The sequence below is a fragment of the Festucalex cinctus genome, chromosome 15 (genome assembly GCF_051991245.1).
Source record: "Festucalex cinctus isolate MCC-2025b chromosome 15, RoL_Fcin_1.0, whole genome shotgun sequence".
NCBI lineage: Eukaryota > Metazoa > Chordata > Actinopteri > Syngnathiformes > Syngnathidae > Festucalex > Festucalex cinctus.
In genome coordinates this window covers 9,149,808-9,164,636 of record NC_135425.1, presented here as the reverse complement: position 1 = coordinate 9,164,636, position 14,829 = coordinate 9,149,808, and the positions used below count along the sequence as shown (strand labels likewise).

Sequence of the window (14,829 nt, the reverse complement as noted above, 5' to 3'; positions counted from 1 at the left end):
CTTCTTGTTTTCTTATATATATGTGGGTGGAGTAATAACCTGCTATTATAATATCCCACATACGTTTATGAAAATAAACAAGCACCCTTCACATCTCAAATCCATTTCAAGGTGAGTGGAAACCGCAAATTCTGATCCTTTTTAAGACCATTGAACGTAGCATCACTTCACTGACCAACCACAGCGCGACTTTTCTTTTTTTTTTTTGCCGTAAAGTGTGACTGTCGTCCACAATGATAGCTGAGCTTCATCCTACGTAATTTTCTTGAGTTTTTAAGCAATTCTCATTATTTATGGTGCCAAGTACTGTAAGTGTCTGGCGTTTTGGATACTACGATATAAATTTGTTAACTGAGAAGAAATATAGAAATACAATAGAATTCGTATTATCTTGCTGTCAGGCTAGTAGCTAGCAATACTGTTGTCAACCATTTAGTTGACATGTTGTAATGAAGGAATGTCATACGTTCAAATCGGACGGCTATGCACAGTTCTGTAAACGTGTATTACTGCGCATGTAATTTAAAGGTATACATTTTATACAGCTTTAATTAGCTTTTGAAAACGATCGACTTCATGAGGCTCCTAAGGTGGGTCGTATTAGTAGTCAAGGATAATGTTAAGTAAAATTTAAAAAGCAGTACTCCAAATAATTACTTGAGTAAGTGTTGAGTTAAAAACAAACAAACAACAAAAACAAATAAAAAAAACATGTAAATAAAATTCAAATATGGGCCAACGATATCACTTTAAATAAAATGACATATAACGTTTTAAAGTAATATACGGTATATACCAGGGGTCTCCAACTCTGGTCCTTGAGAGCCCTGGAAAACAGGGTGGATAGGGAAACTTGAGGACCGGACCTGCAGACCCCTGCTGTATACAGTCTGTACAGTATAATAATCTCTATATAGCTGTATACATACTGCATACACCAGCTCTTAGTAAAGTAGTAAAAGTAACTAAAAAGTAATGTGTATGTCAATTTAAAGCTACTCTCACAAAGTCCATTTTATCCAAAAAGTTGCTCAACTGCTTCTAATGTTAGTAAATGTAGTTCAAACTAACCAGCTCTATTCAATATCTACTATATAAGCAAGTGTATTTTGTGATTTAGTTGGCAGTAACATGTTGAATTTGGGACATGTTGCTATGCCAGATATTAAACCGCTTGTGTTTTACTTGAACTATTTCAAGTCAAGTTTTATTCACCATACTCTTTCAGTCACAATGTCCGTCCCTGCATTGCTTATCCTCTATGGGAGCCAGACTGGGACAGCCCAGGACACAGCCCAGAGGATTGCGAGGCAGGCGATCAGAAGACATCTGCAAGTGCAATTGTTGCCACTTGATGACTACGATGTTGTAAGTTTTGTTTCACATTTATAAATAAGTTTCAGTCATCTGCCTGGTATTTGCGATACTGTGGTGACAAAACTGTGCCAAATGGCTGTATTGTGCTTCATTTCATATAACAGGCTAACTTGATATCAGAGTCGCTGGTTGTTTTTGTCTGCTCAACCACTGGCCAAGGAGACCCCCCTGATAACATGAAGGTACTGCTTCAATTAGCACATCACGATTAAATGACTAAGGAGTCCAGCTGATGTGCATGCAAATTTCAGGCCTGCTAATCAGGACAACCATTTCAGGACAACAAACATTTTTAAATAGACTTTTGGATGGAAAAACACATGAGGCATGGCCTAAATTTCATACGTGGGGAAGAGAAGCGGCAGGGTGGAACATTTGCCAGTTATTTACAATGACCACCATTTTAAACAGTAGTAATGAAAAGAATGCCTGCAAATAATAAAAGTGTTGGTGAGAATTTGTTGGGATTCTACTACAATATCCGTCCACTCAGCACATTGGCTAAATAGTGTGGAACTGTCCCCACAGATCATCTCAGGCAGGTGTACGCGATAGCGAACAAATGGCACACAGCAGTTAGAAATTGTAGCTCTAAAATTTGGTTTTATTTGAACCGGGAGAGGGAAGGGGCCAAGTGCTGAGCAATGAATGCATGAAACCGGCAAACGCCATTTGTTAACAAAACACACACCAAAAAAAAATAAAAAATAGCACTTGTTTCCAGCACTTGGTTGTACCTAACTGTGAATCAAGCTAGCAATAGCACTAGCCTCTATCTTGCTCATGCACACTTATCAAGAAATACAGCATACTTCCAATCACAGCAAACCATTTTTCCATATTAGTGGAACTCATCTTTAAACATTTCCTGACAATAATATGTTACATGTGACCTTACAAGTCTAAATATGACATTCTATTGTGGAATATGAGTTATGAAGGAAAACCCAACCGTTTTTATCCATCTCGGGGCGGCCATTTTGCCACTTGCTCTCGAGTGAGGCTGACTCAATGTTGCTCAGAGGTCAAGGCAACGGCCAATCACAGCTCACCTGTGTTCTGAAACTGAGCTGTGATTGGTTGTTACCTGAGACCATTAGTCCGAATATGGTATTCCGGTTAATATTGCGTTAGTGGAATATGAGTTAAGCAGCAAATGTGAAAATGACAACAATGTTGCTCAGGTCTCAGGTAACAACCAATCATAGTGCAGCTTCAGAAAACAGGTGAGCAACATTGATGTCATCTTCAGTCGACAGCAAGTTGCAAAATGGCCGCCTTCCGATATTGAGAAAAACTGCTGGATTTTGCTGCTTAACTCATATTCCACTAACGCAATACAGTGTTCCCTCGTTTTCCGCTGGGGTTAGGTTCCAAAAAATACCCGCAATAAATGAAATCCGTGAAGTAGTTAGCTTTATGTTTTACAATTCTTATAAATGTTTTAAGGCTCTAAAATCCCCTACCACACAATTTAGACACTTTTCTCATTGAGGCATTTACATGTTCTCACATTTCTCTCTTGTTCAAATATTGAGAATGTTCAAAACTTCATGAATTTTATAAAATGGGTATATTACTGCAAAAAGATATGCAAAATTGCACTTAAAAAAAAATCCGCGATACAGCGAGACCGCGAAAAGTGAACCGCGTTATAGCGAGGGAAGACTGTATTAACCAGAATGCCATATTCAGACTAGTGAGGCTACATAGAACATATTGTCAAGAATGTTTGGGAGGGTTGACTTCACTTTGAATTTTTAAATGAAGGAAAACAGTGATCCAATCAGAGCAAAGATGATTGACATACAGAATATTATGTAGAAATCCAGCTGTCTCATCTGCCAAGTGTTGCCAACTAGATTCATAATAATTAAAGAAATAGATGTTACATCTATATGTCCTTTACAGGTGAACTTAATTTCTCGTTCATCCAGGAAGTTCTCCCAAGAGCCTAAGATCTTATGAGAGCGTGGAAATGAATTGAACAAATAAATAAAAATCACGATAAAAGCCAAGAGTACAATTCACTAACTTTGCTCATTTATGTTTCTCTCCAAAGAACTTCTGGAGGTTCCTCTTCAGAAAATCTTTACCATTAGGTTCTCTGTGTCAGCTGGATTGTGCCGTACTGGGCCTGGGCGACTCTTCTTACCCAAAGTAAGAAGATTGTCTTTATAGAGCTCATTCGGAGTGGCTTATCATCTCCTTGCATTTGTTTGTAGGTTCAATTTTGTGGCCAAGAAGCTCCACAAACGGCTTGCGCAGTTGGGCGCCACTCTGCTGCTGCCTGTCGGGCTAGCAGATGACCAACATGACCTCGGGTAAGGGTAGCAAATGTGATAGTATGCTACAGTATAGTGCTGATATAATTTGCTGTTTGTTAAGCACTGCATGTTGGACGACAGTTATTCAAATATTCAATGTTTTACACAGTCACATCAAAATGTGTTTCTCAAACAGGCCTGATGCAGTGATTGATGTGTGGCTAACGTCATTTTGGGAAAAAGTGTTTGCTCTGTACCCATGTTTTGCAGATAAGATCCCACTGAGGGAAGATGAACCGTGAGTACTCTAATTCTAATTTAGTGTATTTATTTTTACATTAGTTTAATTTTCAAAAGAGCTTGAAGTCCTTTTTTTTTTCGCCAGGCTTCCTCCATCGTACACTTTTAATTTCCTGGATGATATAAATGAGAACGGTCCAATAATTCCTACAAAACAAACGGGCCTCTCTCAGTCGCATCCCTTTCCTGCCAAACTGCTGTCCAATGAGAGAGTAACTCACCCGAAACACTTTCAAGATGTGAGGCACATTGAGTTTGACATCACAGGATCCAACATAGAGTAAGTCTGACCTTGCCGTTATTAGGGATGTAACGATACCGGCAATATCGTGATATTAAAACTGCCACAATATATCGTCGTCATCATGTCACAATATTAAAAGCTGCACATCTGTTAAAAAAAAAAAAAAGTCAGGTTGATTTGTATTTGTGCATTCTACCACCCTCTGGTGGCTTGTTTTTTTTTTTTTACTGCAGTTTAATTTTCATACAGCATGTTTTGGCCCTTCTATGTTTCAAATCTACGCTAATAGTCGGATGAAGGCTTGTTGTGAACAGAGTCAATATGTGGAGTAAGTGCCTCAATACATATATTATACTACTATATTTCTATATATAATATTTATAATATTTTTTACAATATTTTTCATTGCTGTACTGTACAAAAGCACAATATATATATATTTTTTAGTATGAGTGTTTTTTGTTTTGTTTTTTAAACAATATTGTGACTTTTTTTTTTTATATCGTCATCCTCCCTACCTCCAGTTATCGTATCGTGGCCTTCATGTTGTGATAATATTGTATCGTGACGTTTGGATATCGTTACATCCCTAGCCGTTATATGGTTGAATTTGTCAGGAAATTGTATGAATAATAGTCCCCTCACAGTTTGCTACAGCTTGAAATCATAGCCCCATATTTTTCCTCTTCAGACCAACTGAGTGCTCCTGTTCATTTTTTTATATATTAATTCGGTTCACTGACCCTTTGTTGGTGGATGCTCTGTGTAGTTTTACTGCAGGTGACGTTGTTGTGATGTGTTCTTGCAACGCACCTGAAGATGTTGAAGAATTCTGCCAACTGTTGAAATTAGATCCAAAGGCCAGATTCTCGCTCACAGCAGCAGATGGCTCTGCAGGTAATATTGCATGCGTGCATTCATTCAGTGTTTTACAACAGATAGATCTCCAACCACGCTATTAATTAATTAACTGCTCACTGTGGCTAATGCAAGTAACCAAAAGTGCCGTGTGCTCAGTTCCTGCGAGGCTTCGTCAGCCGTGCACGTTGCAACACCTGGTGGAGACCTACCTGGACATTGCAGCCGTGCCTCGCCGCTCCTTCTTTGAACTGCTCAGCACCTTCTCCTATGACGAGTTGGAGCGTGAAAAGTTGGCTGAGTTCAGCTCAGCAGAGGGCCAGGAGGAACTGCACACCTACTGCAACCGACCGCGGCGCACCGCACTGGAGGTGACTGCTTGGCTTGATAATAAGATAGTTATAATAAGAAGTTTTATGTTTACTGTTTACTGTTGTACCTTTTTGGAAGTGTATTATTGTGGGAATGCTGATATATTATTTAAATTCTTTATTATAGCATTTTATTCCCCTCAGTGTTTTTGCCGTCAAACAACTCCAACATAATACTTCCGATTTACAATGTTCAAATTTCATCTTGCTTCAAAAATTCACACCTTCCAGGGAATATATCGTTTGATTCCACATCACTTACAGTAGTCACACAATTTAATGTTAAATATCAACTTTTCCTCATTCATTTTCAATGGGACTGACACTGAATTTTTTCCAAGTTCCACTTTCCACGTCCACTTCCACACAAACAACTAATCAGCATTAGCAGCTCTCTGATACTGCTTAGTAGCTCACTTGGTATAGTGCATTGTTCAGTAACCAGGAGGTCGCAGGTTTGAATCACACCTCCGACTGTAAATTGCAAATATAGCCAGGGCCATTATGCTAAGGGATATATATCCCATGCTAAGTTAAGTTAATGCTAATGCTAAGTTAATGTGCTAATGCTAAGTTAGCATTCTAAGCCAATGCTAAGCTAATGTTAGATTTAAGCATGCTAAGCTAATGCTAAGTTAATGCTAAGTTAGCATGTTAAATTAACATGTTAAGTTAATGCTAAGCTAATGCTAAGTTAGCATGTTAAGCTAATGCTAATATTAAGTTAGCATGCTATGCTAATGTTAATCTAATGCTAAGTTAGCATGCTAAGATAATGTTAATCTAATACTTAGCTAATGGTAATTTAGCAAGGTAAGTTAATGCTAAGCTAATGCTATTGCTAACTTAGGATTCTAAACTAATGCTGATGTTAAGCTAATGCTAATTTAATTCTATGTTAGCATGCTAAGCTAATGCTGAGCTAATGCTATGCTTTAAACAAAACAATTATCGGCTATTCGGGTATCAACATCGGCAGATTCGGCACTTTCTAAATTATTAGTTTATTGGCATCGGCTGAAAACAGCATTATCATGCATCCCTAATAAAAACATATTTCTAAATGCACAACTTATATAATAATACTACTACTACTACTACTCCTGCTACTGTCACTAGTAATTAGTGTTGTTTCGATACCGATACTGGTATCGGCAGAGACCCCGATACTGCATTAAAACAGTGGTATCGGTATCGGTGACTACTAACAAGTAACATGCCAATACCATTAATTCCAACACTAATATAGGACTTTGGATGCAGCATCTTGTGTCTTGCTCGTGCACGACATTCACTGATATATGACATGTTCACTGCATGCCGATCTAAGATATTCTATTGGCCCTTGAATGCTCTGAACCAATGGCAGGACAGCTTTTTCACGTTGAGAAAAAAAACAACCTTAGGTATCGGTATGGTATCGGCATCGGCCGATACGTACTGCAAAGCTGGGTTTCAGAATCTGTAACGGGGGCCAAAAAAACAGTATCGGAACAACACTACTAGTAATTACCAGTTATGTAATTACTTTGTAATTTTAACATAATTTATCCTTCAATTTCCTTCATAGGCATTCATCTTACCATTCAGCTATTAGCATTCAGCTTTCAGTATTCCCACGCAATTTCTCCAGAAATTGCACTTAATCTAGTATTGTTTATAATGTTGTGCTCTATTATTGCATTGCTCCTGTCCCGGATCCGCTAACTGAATGTACTCTTGTGCTTTAGGTCTTGGCGGATTTCCCCCACACAGCAGCACAACTTAAAGTCGACTACCTGCTGGATCTTTTCCCTGAGATCCAGCCACGTTCGTTTTCCATCGCCTCCTCTCTCCAGGTACACACAACAGCAAACGATTTCCAAGATTTCTTTTCCTCACTCCTTCCTTATATCTCCTTATTTTCATCTTTGAGACTTGGGACGCTAATTAGCGAACCGCCAGGCTTCCCGTCCCGTCTCCCTGTGTTGGTCATTATCATTTTTCATGTTTCTCAGATGGGTTGAACTTGTGATTGTGAAGATAAATTTATTTTGTGTTTTTGTATACTCGGCCAGTAAATCTGATCCTGAGTGAAACATCGAAACACGCTCTCCAGAAATCAGCAAAATTTGTCATATTTAATTCCATGAAGTGATGAGGATATTCCCTCCCACAAACAGGCTCACCCACACAAGCTCCAAATTCTGGTTGCCGTCGTTAAATATAAAACCAAGCTATATAAACCAAGAAGAGGTCACTGCTCCACCTGGTTGGCCTCCCTTGACCCCACAAAAGGTAATTTGATTCATTTATTTTTTTAAACATAAGTGCGCTCACACCTCATTCATCGAGACTATCAAGTTCTCAATTTGTTGCGTTGTGTGTCTCTGTAATGTTTTGTCTGTAAAATGTTACTCATTTCATCAAACTACCATAGGAAATTTGATATTTTATCTATAATGATTGATTTATTTGCTATGCACCGTGGTCATCATCAGAAAATATGAGGGAACCAGTGCCAATGGTAGCCACACATGCCCAGGTGACAATGGAACAGCTAAGCACCCAAGTGTCCCATTACTTTTGGTCCCTTAAAAAGTGGGAGGCACATATTATCTATAAATTGTAATTCATCATTCACCTGATATTGATGCAATTACGCAAAAATTAAAGTTGAATATCTGCAGCACAGTCTAATCACACTTTTACTCTGAATCGTTTTAGCAGTAAATTTAAATCAGAACATATTAATAAAATCAAACTAGGGGTGTCAGGCGATTAAAAATGTTCATCGTAATTAATCGCATGACTTCAATAGTTAAGTCACGATTAATCGCAAATTTTATATCTGTTCTAAATGTACAATACAATGTGTATTAAATTTGTTTCCTTAGTTTTCATACTCTTGTTAATTTAAAAGTGGAAAAAATGTTAAACTAATAGGAATATGGCTGCATCTTTTAGTCATTGGCACAGTAATTTCATAATTCAGAAAATTGAGTTGAAATTAAAAAGATGCACTGTACCGAAAAAAAAAAACAAGTGTGATATTGATTTGTGTTGGTCATTTTTCTGCCATTAGATGGCATAATTGCATTTGTAAGACATTGGTGAGAGCTCAGTGCATTTTTCTTATCATATTCAGAGCTATCTAATCTTTAACATGAAGTAACGTGAAATTCTGCACATTTTTATAATTGTAAAATACAACTTGACCCAAGTCTCCACAAATCTATGCATTATTATTACATTTATGACTGTTAAATTTTGACGTGGATGTGTCTGTTGCGTTGCGACACAGCCCTCATGTGTTTCCCCATTATCTTACAGGAGATGTTTACGTGCCTCTCTGGGTAAAAAAAGGAACTCTTCGGTTTCCCACAGACACAAACACCCCAGTGATTATGGTCGGACCAGGAACTGGAGTGGCGCCCTTTAGGTCGGCTTTACAGGAAAGGACTGCGGAGGGTAAAAATGGTGTGTACTTCACCTTTGAGTACGTACAATATTGAGGTGTGACTTCTTAATGAGGTTTTCGCTGTGCAGCCAATGTCCTGTTCTTCGGCTGTCGATCCGAGTCCAAAGACTTCTACTTCAGGTCTGAGTGGAAGGAGATGACAAAAACTGGACAGTTGACCCTCTTCACTGCCTTTTCTCGTGACCAGGTCATACCATTATGATGTGCCGACCAGTAGTTGAAACTGTGATAGTCTATGTAAACTTCATTCATACCCACAATTCAAAGCTATGCAATATGTAAAACATATTTGTCATTCCAGGAGGAAAAGATTTATGTGCAGCAGCGTGTGCGAGAGAACGCGTCGCACATTTGGGACCTGGTCGCAAATCAAGGCGCCTACTTCTACATCGCTGGGTGAGATCTTACAACTTCTGTTGGCCGCACGTGTAACGTACACGAATGCTCCTTAACTTTGATTCGTCTGTCGATACAGAAATGCTAAAGACATGCCAAACGGTGTGTGTGACGCATTGAAAGCGGTGTTCCAACAGGAGGGACGCCTCTCCGCTGATGATGCCGAAATGATGCTGGCAGCCATGGAAAAGTCCGGAAAATTCCAGAGTGAGACCTGGTCCTGATCAGCTGGTGTCAGACCTTCCACAGTCACATTCCACATTGCTGTATTGTGCAAGGACTGAATGAAGCGCTGCAGTACGCAACATCCTTGTGGGGAGCGTCTACCACGAGAGCTCACCAACCTTTTTTTGAAAGGGGAACGATACTTCTGGGTACTGATTAATGTGAAGGGTTACCAGTTTGATAGTATGCACGTCTGAAGTAACACATTTGATTCATTTGAGAGAAGACACTGATTATGTTAATGTCCCACAATAATTATGAAACTGATAAATATCAATAGGCAACACTTATTATTATTAATAAATATCTGGCAGTGTTCACAATTTCTACAAGATTCATGGAAAATCACAAAGTCCCATCACTGGTGAGCTATTTTTAGAACAAGCCCGCAGGCTTCCTCGTGCCTGACACCATATCGGTGACCCCAGATCTACCCTGTCTATGCATTTAATTAAAAATAGATGGTTTCAAAGGATGAAAATACATTTCAAACCCACCACTGATACAATAAATAAGAACCAAAAAAAAACTAAAGTTAAGTTAGTGTCTTTCATGTAATGACTTTTTTCTGTGGTCTTATAAAGGCAGCAGCAGATCCTCCCATAGTGACAGTGTGTTTATGTCAGTGAACCCAATCAACAGCCTACATGCAGGGATACCTGAATTACATTGAAAACAAGTGTCAAGTATGGGCAACAAAAAATGCTTCCAATGTACCATATTTAATGGTAGGGGAGACCGGGGCTAGTTGTATCTCTTTTTATACTTTTATATATTTCTCGGAATCAATACATAAACAAAACGTATACCAGAGAAAGGACCAAAGTCTTGGGTATATTTTTTGTATTCATGTCATTTTCGTACTTTGTGTCAGTGCAGAATTATAAGCTATCAAATAGAGGGAGTGAACATGTGACATATTGCCCCACTAATGGGTAAGTTGTTACACTATATGGGGTAAGATGTCACATTGGATTTTGCAACTAATAAAACAAGGACAAAATTATCATTGTTCTCCTGTTTTTGTTTGTTTGCTTTTCCAGACAGCCAAATTGTTTATCTTTGATCTTGAAATCTTACCAGTATTTGAGCAAAAATAGGGCAGCACGGTGTATGAGTGGTTAGCACATCCGCCTCCCAGTTCTGAGGACTTGGGTTCGAGTCTGGGCTCCAGCCTTCCTGGGTGGAGTTTGCATGTTCTCCCCATTCCTGCGTGGGTCTTCTCCGGGTACTCCGGTCTCCTTCCACATTCCAAAGACATGCATGGCAGGTTAATTATCTAAAATGGGGCATCAATGTCATCGACTGGTGGTTGTGCAATAGTAAAGTTTAAAATATACCAGCATCAGATGTAATTGAATTGCAGTGAAAGTTTTAAATGTCCTTAAATCACCCAGGTGGAAAGCTAACAAAACAGTATTTTTAATATTAAAAGATCAAAGTGAATGTTTTCCTGTTTTGCTGCCAGTTGTTTTGAGCACAATGTTGCTAATCTCCTGCACAATCTAGTCAATGTCTGTGTAAAATAGTTTAGTTCCCAAATTCAGCTGCAATATAGAGTGGAAAACAATATACTGAGAAACTGCCTGCTTTTTAATGTAGCTGATAGTTTGGTATATATATATAATGATGAAAAACATTCAGTGGTCTGAAACGCATGATTCAAACATTGACTGGCCTGCATGAACAGTGAATTACAAAAGTTATTTTTCAGATATAAGATACAGATGCTATTGGTCAATAAAGAAATAGCAATGGAAATGGGTCAGCTTCAAGTTAAAATGATCTGCGTGATCATTTAGCCTGGAACAAACAAATTTGATAAAAAATAAATAAAACCGGTGGTCAGATGAGATGACTCAAACCGCTAACACTCGTGCTCCAAACGCACGGAACAGGTTCACATCATTTCAGGACTGTTGACCAAAAACATCTTCACAAATGGCACTTGGCAAACATGGGAGCACTTCTTAGCGGAGAGCCAGACTGTGGACTTGGTAGATTTCCTTTGGGAAGTTAACTTGTTGCTCCTCGTAGACGACTCTTAGACCCGCTGTGTTCACCAGACTGTGGACTATTTTCAGGTCTCGACACACGCTGCTGTCCACCTCATCCGGGATCACCCCTTCGCACGAAACATTGTCCTTGATGACGAGGAGGCCGTTGGGCCGCAAGGCTTTTTGGCACCGCCGCAGGAACTCCACCAGGTGGTTGTCGGTCAGGTGGCCTGCGGAGGAGGACTGGATTTCATCGAGACTCCAAAATCCACATTTGTGTCCTGATTAACTTTGCAAATGACTAGCTTTGATAGAGCTACAGCACGTAATAACGCAAGTGGCTAAAGAAGTGACTGACTTGGTCAGATTTGAAAGAAAATGTACAACGGTATTATTTAGAGTGAGTCTTCACCAAGGGCTGTTGCGTGGCAACGGGCTGAGGGCCTAAACATGCCTGAAAACCCGTGAAACTTAATGGGATACTTTATTTATTTAGCCATTTTTGTCAGTCAAACATTAATATTGTGCCTATAATAAATTTGATATTTTCATTATTTTTCATGTAAAATTAGTACCTTTAAAAACACATTTTGCAACTTGCTGTCGACTGAAAATGACATCACGAGGGCTCAGGTAAACAATCACAGCTCAGCTTGTGAATGTCACATGACCAAACCTAGAAAACAAGTGAGCTGTGTTTGGTTACCTGAGCCATTGTCATGTCATTTTCAGTCGACAGCAAGTTGCAAAATGTGTTTTTAAAGGTACTATGGTAATTGCACATGAAAAATAATGAAAATATATTAATTATAGACAAAATATTAACTTTTTATTGCTATACTGGGCTAAATAAGTGAAGTACCTCTTTAAAAAAAAATTCGCTCAGCAGCACTCCCTACAAATTTTTAAATAAGCAGCCCAAGTTGTACGTTTCACCAAGATCTATGAAATTTTGACGTATATGTAACAAACAGCCTATGACATACACAAAAAATTCTCTTGGGGCCATATGCGCAACCTAGACCACCATTTTGAGCGTCCTTTAAAATCAGCATCACCATGACAATAAAAAATGCTATAACTTGACCCAAATGATTATATCTTGTCAAAAGTTTGCACATTTGATGAAAGTCCAAGCCTGAAGTCATCTACAAACTTGTTTTTTGTTTTAGTGGTAGCACCCACCTACTTGCTAAAGGAAATACATGTTTTAATATTTGATTTTTTTTAACCCCCTCCCTCGGGGTGGCATGGCTCAGTGGTAGAGTGGTCATCTTGCAACCCAGAGATTGTGGGTTCATATTTGCTTAGAAAGGTGTGCTGGCCTTAACGATGGTGAAATACAATTTTAGTTAAATGCTGTTGCCGTGGCAACGTGCTGTTGCACCGTTGCCACGGCAACAGCGTTTAACTAAAATTGTAAAAATTACATATGTAAGAGCCCAAGACCTACAAATATGTCTCTTGGAGCCATAGGCTAATTCTAACAGGAAGTCCACCATTTTGAATTTTCTTTCAAACTCGGTCCCATTTTTTACCTTTTATAGAAATCATATTTTAAAGAGCTACTCCTACAAATATTTACTGGGAAAAGTCTTTCGACTTTCATGCCGTCGAAACACGAAGTTTGTGATTTTTCTATCTGTCGATCAACACATGATGACCACACTCACCAATGACCCACTGTATCCAGATGACGTCATAGCGTCCAGTCTCCGGTATAAAGTCCTGCAGGCCACTACAGAAGTAGTTGCCCACCCTCTTGTCATCCTCTCCCAGGTACGTTTTAGCTTTGTCCAGGAACTCCTGCGTCACATCCACGAGGTCCACGGTCTTGAAGAGAGGCAGCAGCAGACGCTTGGAGATCCTCCCGATACCTGCGCCGCAGTCCAGAGCGCAGCCCGTGCTTGTCTTGCCTTCCCCTTCCTGCAAAAGTGACAAGCAAGAAGCAAGATTCAGCATCTATCATCTGTCTAAGCTCATTTTGTCCACATTTTTCTGGGGGAGGAAACAGGATAACTATCAAACAGCCCCTTTTCCATTAGAAAACAACCCGGCACGAACACTATTATGTGTAACCGGACTCAGGATGTCAATGTGTGTTCGGTGCAACGAGAATTGATTCAAAAGAATTTTTACTCCGAGGAATTTGCGAAGGAAAGCCTTGGATCCATTTATATCGATGCTGGAGATCTTCCCGTAGCCTCCCAGCATGCCGTCCACGGTGGGCGGAACCTCCTTCCAGTAGTCCTCAGCATTGGAGTAGAAGTTTGTCTCTCCTGACGTGTCACCCATCCCACTGGAAGCAAGAAAAAACAGGGTTTATGATTCTTCACACATCATGAAAATTGCGATTTAAAAATTACATCTTCATTCATCCGTAGTTACAAAGTTATGGTGGAACCTCAAGAAGTCCATTAGAAGAGAATTGCTGTCTAAATCAGTTGAATTATAAACTACAAATTGAAGTCAAATTTACTTCCTTTCTAGTGAATGCTTAATTTCATTTTTTATTTATATGATAATTGCTTGTGCAGTTTTTTTTTTTAACAAACAGTTTCGTTTGTGTGATTTTGATGAAGGTCAGACTACAATGTATGCATACATTTCAGAAATTCCAAAGTGCTCACATACTTTTTCTTCCCACTGTAATTTTGGGAGGTAGCTGACAGGGCGGCACGGTGTATCGGTACTACAAAAGTACTGTGCACGTTACAATATATACAGTATACAGTATGATGGCGGGGTTTAAAAAAAAAATGCAGTCGCAATGTAATTCCCCCCCTCATATTTGTAATCAGACACAATGTTATAAGTTGTAGTCGATCAACAACAATGGCATCGCCAAGGACAACCCATCGACCAAACTAAATATAAATCAAAATGGAAGAACACTCAAGTGGGGATGCAACATGGAAAGTATTTCCACCCACGTGCTAATAACGACACAACTACCACTAGTACACATTCTTTTAATAGGCATATGTTTGATCGAGATAAAAACACAGTCTCAAAGCACACTCGTTACTGACTGACTTACTTACTTATGACGTACGTCATGATAAGTAGTACTTGCAGTACTTCTTGTGCCATTGGTTTTAGCAGCTAACTCGTTAGCCGATAGCAAACCGTTTCCACGGTAAAACATCAACTTGGAACAACGTTCGACACATGAACGAGATCAAGATTTACCTCTGTCAGCTCCGCACTCCAATCAGCCCTCTCGAATCCTCGTCCACCCGTGCCGGTGTCAGGTCTTGAGTTTTCTATTTGCAACCATCGCTGTGTTTGCTGGACGTCATTTCCTTATTTGGGTCCTACAGAAAAAGGGACA

The 14,829-nt window shown here is 39.3% G+C and overlaps 2 protein-coding genes across 4 annotated transcripts; one reads left to right on the top strand and one right to left on the bottom strand.

Annotated features, from left to right (window-relative positions):
- The first annotated feature begins 191 nt into the window (after positions 1 to 191).
- On the top strand, positions 192 to 10,504 carry ndor1 (NADPH dependent diflavin oxidoreductase 1). 3 transcript variants are annotated; one of them, XM_077497573.1, is made up of 15 exons: positions 192 to 256; positions 1,229 to 1,368; positions 1,482 to 1,559; positions 3,440 to 3,537; positions 3,603 to 3,701; positions 3,841 to 3,942; positions 4,030 to 4,224; positions 4,958 to 5,085; positions 5,206 to 5,417; positions 7,148 to 7,255; positions 7,580 to 7,694; positions 8,730 to 8,876; positions 8,946 to 9,064; positions 9,179 to 9,273; positions 9,353 to 10,504. In XM_077497573.1, the coding sequence occupies exons 2-15, from the start codon at positions 1,234 to 1,236 to the stop codon at positions 9,495 to 9,497; spliced, it is 1,776 nt and encodes a 591-aa protein (XP_077353699.1). In that variant the 5' UTR covers positions 192 to 256; positions 1,229 to 1,233; the 3' UTR covers positions 9,498 to 10,504. The 3 variants fall into 3 exon arrangements, with proteins under 3 accessions (XP_077353699.1, XP_077353697.1, XP_077353698.1); XM_077497571.1 differs by having other exon boundaries at positions 196 to 308; XM_077497572.1 differs by having other exon boundaries at positions 203 to 590.
- Positions 10,505 to 11,070: 566 nt separating this feature from the next.
- ntmt1 (N-terminal Xaa-Pro-Lys N-methyltransferase 1) lies at positions 11,071 to 14,829 on the bottom strand. Its single transcript, XM_077497574.1, has 4 exons — positions 14,688 to 14,829; positions 13,635 to 13,794; positions 13,169 to 13,421; positions 11,071 to 11,725 (listed from the first exon to the last, which is right to left on the bottom strand). Exons 2-4 carry the CDS (start codon positions 13,788 to 13,790, stop codon positions 11,469 to 11,471), a joined length of 666 nt encoding a protein of 221 aa, XP_077353700.1. The 5' UTR covers positions 13,791 to 13,794; positions 14,688 to 14,829; the 3' UTR covers positions 11,071 to 11,468.